The sequence below is a fragment of the Tiliqua scincoides genome, chromosome 9 (genome assembly GCF_035046505.1).
Source record: "Tiliqua scincoides isolate rTilSci1 chromosome 9, rTilSci1.hap2, whole genome shotgun sequence".
Classification (NCBI taxonomy): domain Eukaryota; kingdom Metazoa; phylum Chordata; class Lepidosauria; order Squamata; family Scincidae; genus Tiliqua; species Tiliqua scincoides.
In genome coordinates, this window is record NC_089829.1 from 47,734,764 (window position 1) to 47,740,763 (window position 6,000).

The 6,000-nt window shown below is 52.6% G+C and overlaps 1 protein-coding gene across 2 annotated transcripts in view; it reads right to left on the bottom strand.

The window, feature by feature from the left end:
• Positions 1 to 3,846, bottom strand: part of PHAF1 (phagosome assembly factor 1) — a 55,335-nt gene extending 51,489 nt beyond the window's left edge. The window contains exons 1-2 of one of the 2 annotated variants that reach the window (XM_066637000.1): positions 3,765 to 3,846; positions 2,014 to 2,142 (exon numbers count right to left, since the gene is read on the bottom strand). In XM_066637000.1, the coding sequence (XP_066493097.1) occupies positions 2,014 to 2,077 (64 nt within the window). In that variant the 5' untranslated portion in view covers positions 2,078 to 2,142; positions 3,765 to 3,846. Of the gene's footprint in view, positions 1 to 2,013; positions 2,143 to 3,087; positions 3,351 to 3,764 lie in introns of those variants that run through there. The other variant, XM_066637001.1, reaches the window with a different exon arrangement.
• Between the last annotated feature and the right edge of the window lie 2,154 nt (positions 3,847 to 6,000).

Sequence of the window (6,000 nt, forward strand, 5' to 3'; positions counted from 1 at the left end):
TTGAAGTCATATTCTGAATGCTCCTGCAGATTAAAACAAATCTCTATATGCAATAAACTAGCTCCTCAGGAGAAGGTCATTGTAAACATCTCTCACTGCTAACTGACTGCATGCTGCTTTTTATTTGGGGGAGATCAAGATATGACCTCACATCCGGAACAGGATGGCATGGAATTCTACAACATACCTTCAGTAAACCACTTCATCCTGCATAATTAGTCCATTTCTGCCCGGCCCACAGGTGTACATGTTTGGACCCTTTTGCATATATGCAACATTGGGCAGAAATGGCTTAATTACAATTATTTCATTTTTCACATTTATACACTGTCCTGCCTCAGAGGAGCTCAGGGCGGTATACGTGCCTCACAACAACCTTGTGAGGGAGGTCACTCAGTAAGCTTCAGGGCTAAGTGGGATATGAATGTGGCTTTTCCTAGTTCAAGTCTATCTAGCACCTTAACTAGCACTGCACTACACTAAGGGCGCAATCCTAACCAACTTTCCAGCACTGACCTAGCCACAATGCAGCCCCAAGGTAAGGTAACAAACACGCCCTTAGCTTGAGGAGGCCCCCTTGACTACCTCCACACTGCAGGATGCAGTGCACACCACATTGGCACAGCTATGTCAGTGCTGGAAAGTTGGTTAGGACTGTGCCCTAAGTCTAGCAATGCACTACATTAGCTCTGACTGGCATTACATGACTCTCTCAGAGAACATCCCTCTGCTATCACCATCACAAGATCAGAAAAGTATATTTTGTTCAGTATCCCATTTCCCACAGGGTCCCCTAGCTGCCTTTAGGAAGCCCACAAGTAGGGGAGAAAAGGCAGACTTCTATCCCGCCATTGCTCTCCTCCAACTGACACCATGACTAACAGCCACTGACAGACCTGTCCTCCAAGAATTTGTCCAACCCCCTTTTTAAGCCATTCAAGCTAGACCCCATCCCCACGCCCTGCGGAATGAATTCCACAGATTAATGATGCGCTGTGTGAAGAACTACCTTCTTTTGTCCATCCTAAATCTCCTGCCAATTATTTTCACTGAAGGACCACTGGACCTAGTATTGTGAGAGAACGAGAAATAAAATTTCTTTCCACACCATGCCTCATTTTATAAGTCAGGTCACTGTCGCAGTGAATCAACCCTTTTTCCAAAAGCTAAAAAGCCTCACATATTGTCCACTTTCCTCATAGAAAAAGTGCTTCAGCTCTCTGTTTCAATAGTCCTTTTTGCACCTTTTCCAGCTCCAAAATATATTTCTTGAAGTGTGGCAACCAGAATTGCAAATAGGGCTGCACCATCTGTTGTTTGTATACAGATAATTTAATACAAGCACTCTTATTCTCAGTCTCCTTGCATGGAATTTGCCTTCTCCACAGCTGCCAAAACACTGGGTCAACATTTTCATTGAGCACCCTGACCCCAACATCTACTACCTGGTTTGTAACTGACAGCTCAGACCCCATCACTGTATCACTTCATGCTTCCTGACTTTGAATAGCATTTGGCTGTCCATTCACTGACTTCAGAGTAGTCCTTTTGGAGCTCTTTACAATCTGACTTTTACCACTCTGAATAGTCTGGTGCCCTCTGCAAACTTGGCCACCTAACTCCAAGTCATTTGTGAACAAATTAAGAGGCACCAGTTCCAAGTCTGATTTTTGCAGAATCTCAATTTTTATTTCCCTCAATTTTTATTTTATTGAAAAGTGTCCATTTATTTCTACTCTTCCCATCCCTACTGCTTAAACAAGTTACCATTTCCATTTGTTTCCAGAAAATTGGACATATTTCATAAGTAATCTGGAATAAACTTATTCTCAAAACAACACTAGAAGGAAAGTCATATGAACACAAGATGGGCCTTGGACCTGATCCAGCAGGACTCATTTAGTCCAGAATTTTGTTCCCCCTGGTGCCCTACCAGTTACCCCTGGACACCAGTAAGCAGGAGATCAATTCTCCTTATAAACAAGATCTTGACAAGGCAACACACACACTTACCCAAGGTGAATTCCCATTGTTCATTCCCAAGAGATCGCTCGGGAACCACTTCCAGATCTAGCATTGGCCCCGGCAGAGGAAAGGCCCAAGTAATCACACAGCAGGGTCAAGATGTTACTGTACTTTGATCTGAATAGAGAGAGAGAAAACACATGCCCAAATTTGTGTGTCATCTTCCTAATCTAATGTCATAAGCCAAAGCAACATGTAAATACTCCCTCTTGCTCAAAAGAAGGTAAACAAAGAAACTACTGCTCCTGAGGGCTGGGCATCACTGTGCATACGAAAAAGTTGTCATCTTATCTTGCCCATGCCCTAAATCCTGCAAGAAATTTAAAAGGATTCCCCAACCTAGTAAATATCCAAAGCTTAAATGCATGCCCACTGAGGGCAATCTGCAAGTATTGGCAGGAGATTCTGGGTCCCATCTTGTTGATCATCTCCTCAGAGAGCACATGCAGCCTCACCAAGAGATGGGCAGGATAAGTGCTTTGAGAATGGGGAGGCATGCAGAGCTGGGCTGCTTTACCGGCCTTGTCCCTCTGCCAAGAACAAAAGTGAATTATGTATCGACCAAAGAATGGAAAAACCCTCCTGCCTCTCTCCACCATCTCAATGAGTGCCTGTGCCAGAGAAAAGGGAGAGGGCTTCCGATGGAGAAATTTTAAAAAAATTTTCCTAGCGCCTCTATTGCTACTAAGACACTCAGCAAAGTGATGAGGTTAAAAGACCTGCCCCCCTCTTTAAGGTCAAGCCCCCTTTTCACCCCCCAGACAAACCACTCACAAGAAACTCTCTCCCAGCAGTAGAATCCAGAAGACAAAGACCCCTAAGAATATTAGCAGGTCAGTAGCTGAGAGTCTGTTGAGACCCCGAGGCCCGGTAGCCGAGACCCTGCAGGCCAGTGGTTTTCAGCCTTTTTTGGTTCATGGCACACGGACGAGGCACCAGAACGGTCAAGGCGCAGCATCAGTTTCTGGACCACGGACAAGGCACACCGTGCTGTTGGTGGGGGGCTCGCACCTCCCAGTGCCCTACTAATAAATGACCCTCCCCCAAACTCCCGCAGCACACCTGCAGACCATTCACGGCCCACCAGCGTGCCCTGGCACGGTGGTTGAAAACGGCTGCTAGAGACGAGGGGGCAGAAAGCTCAGACTGAGGATTTGGGGGTGAGGCTGGGGGTCACTCCCTTCCCCCAAGGACACAGGAAGCCCACCACCCACCACCGTCACGTGCCGAGTGCCGGGGGGGGGGTCAGGGCGATGGATGTGGGTCCTCAGCCAGCCTCGGCCCCCTTGTCAGCCAAAGGCACCCGCAGGCGAAGTCTGCCTGGGGCAGTGGCGTAGCCGGAGGGGGCCTCAGGCGGCCTGCAAGCGGCCCCCGCCCCGCCCTGCCCTGGGAGCCGCACTCGCGGGGGGAGCCACAGGCAGCCACAGGCTCCCCCCCCGGCTGCGTTTCGCTGCCCCCGCGGGAGCTGCTCCCAGGGCGGGGCGGGGGCCGCTTGCAGGCCGCCTGAGGCCCCCCCGGCTACGCCACCGGAGAGGCGGGGCCCCGAGCCGCCCTCCGCAGCCCCCGGCCCGGCCCGGCCCGGCGCCAGGCAGGCAGGCAGGCAGGCAGGCAGGTCTCGGCAGGCGCCCCAGCGCGCTCAGGGCCGCTCCGGGCTCGCAGGAGGCCCCTCGGCCCGACGCGCCCCGCAGGCCGCTCCCCCGCCGGGTCCGGGGCTCCGGGGCGGCGGGGCTGCCACTCACCTCACTTGCGGCTGCCGCAAAACCGGGGCGGGCCTCGCAGCCTTGCGCGGCGGCCGGCGGAGGAGGGCGGGGCCTGCGGCGCCTCCCCCGCGGCGCACTCTGCGCACGCCCAGAGGCACCCCAGCCGCCCTCTAGCGGGCGCCCAGAGGCACGGCCGCCCTCCCTCCCCGGCCCGCAGGCCCCTTGGCGCGCTCAGAGGCCCCGTCGCCTCGCCGCCCCTCCTGTCTCCTGAAGGCACTCTGCACGCGCGCAGAGGCACCCACGCTGCCTTGGCCCTTTCTTGCTGCAAGAGGTGTCGCTGCTGACGTCTCCCCCCTTCTTCAGGCCCTGGGTTTCCATCCCAAAAGGCACTCTGCACGCGCTCAGAGGCACCCACGCTACCTTGGCCCTTTCTTGCTGCAAGAGGTGTCGCTGCTGACGTCTCCCCCCTTCTTCAGGCCCTGGGTTTCCATCCCAAAAGGCACTCTGCACGCGCTCAGAGGCACCCACGCTACCTTGGCCCCTTTCTTGTCAGCCCTCAAACAGCTCTCTTCTCTCCCTCGTTCATCTTGCAGGTGTGCAGCAGGAAGGCACTCTGCACGTACTCAGAGGTGCTCTCACGGATTTCATTGTTTCCTCTCAGCACCAAAGGCACAGAATCTCAAGCCGAGGCACCCTCCCCTGTCCTAGTCTCGGAGGCATGGTGGAGAAAAAACACTCTGCACGTGCTCAGAGGCACATCTTCAGCATGAGAAGTGAGCTCAGGCTTGCCCTCTCCACCCCACCCCACCCCAATCTTGGAGATGTGATTGGGGAGTCACTCTGTGTATGCTCAGAGGCACCCAACATCTTAACAGTTCTTGGCATGAGACGTGTCTTGCCTGCACACTTTCTCTCTCCCCAGCTGGGTCCCGGCCCTGGGGTGGGAGGGGGAGAAGCACATGCCTGTTCAGAAGGACCCTGCCGCCCTCAGCTTCACAAAAGCGATTCTCCTGCAGAAATCCATTTTCTTACGTGGAGGAAACTGGAAATCTTGCATATTTTCCTGCATGCCAATAATGAGCATCAGAGACTTTTTGCAGGCCGAATGCAGAGCCAGTCTCAGAAATTAAAAAGACATTAACCCGCCTTGATGGCCTTGAATGCCTGAGAGGGGGTAGTTATCCGAGAGGGCTTGTGAAGGTTAATAGTGATCTGTTGGTGCCTGTGACCCGCTAACTGCTGTTGAGGAAGCAAGCTGTTTGTGGAACACTGTACGCTGCTCCATCCCTAGCAGCCCTGCAGCAGCCTATCACCATTCTGGGTGCTTTTAACTTTCTACAAAATTACAAGCAATCCCATGTCAGGCCCCCTGACATCACCTCCAGTTTGGTCCTTCAGAATGGAGGATAAGCCTGTTATCAAGGTGTAAAAAAATAACACACACCAGGCAGGAAGGAGCTGCAAGTGAACAAAATAGCAAAAAGAGTTTGTGTGTGTTGGGGCACCAAGGCATGTGCAAAGCGCCTTTAATGTCTCTGAGGTGGGAAGGAAAGAAGCCGATGAGTAGCAGGGGCAGGTTTGGACCCCAATGGTGAGAAGTAAAATGGTCAAGGTGGCAGTGTACAGGTGAACACGCACAGAGTATCTTCTCACATCCCCATTGTCCACAGCCAGTAGTGTAGCCAGGGAGTGGTGGTGTTGATGCAGGTGGTGTACAGCAGTTGCAGCAACTCCCTGTGTAAGTAACTCCTCCCAGTCACCAACAGAACTACTCCGGGCAGCTACTGGCTGGGAGGAGCTGCTTTCACAGGGAGTTGTGGCGCCTGCTATACTTATCATACTGTGTCCCTGGCTGCAGTACTGTCCACAGCACCTCTTATTGCACCCTTGGTGTTCATGTATCCCCAGAAAACTCACTTCACAAGTGACAAACCTCTCTAGAAAAGTCACAAGAAGCCAAGGTGCAAGCTTATGTGGAAGTCCCAGCCTGGCCTTGATCCTCCCTGGGGGAGGGCAGAGGGAATGCCCTCTGCACATGTTAGTTGCTCCAGCCAACCTGCAAGCATAGGAGCAATTTCCTGTGTGTAAAGGAAAATGGGAGATCCCTCCAGGTGCCGATGGTGCTCAGGGAGTTTGATGACATTGGAATGGTTCAAACTAAGTAGTGAGGTTGATGTTTTCCCCCCTGTTGTGACTTGTTGGCAACCTTCAGTCTCGAAAGGCTATGGTATCGCACTCTGAATGGTGGTTCTGGAACAGCGTCTAGTGTGGCTGA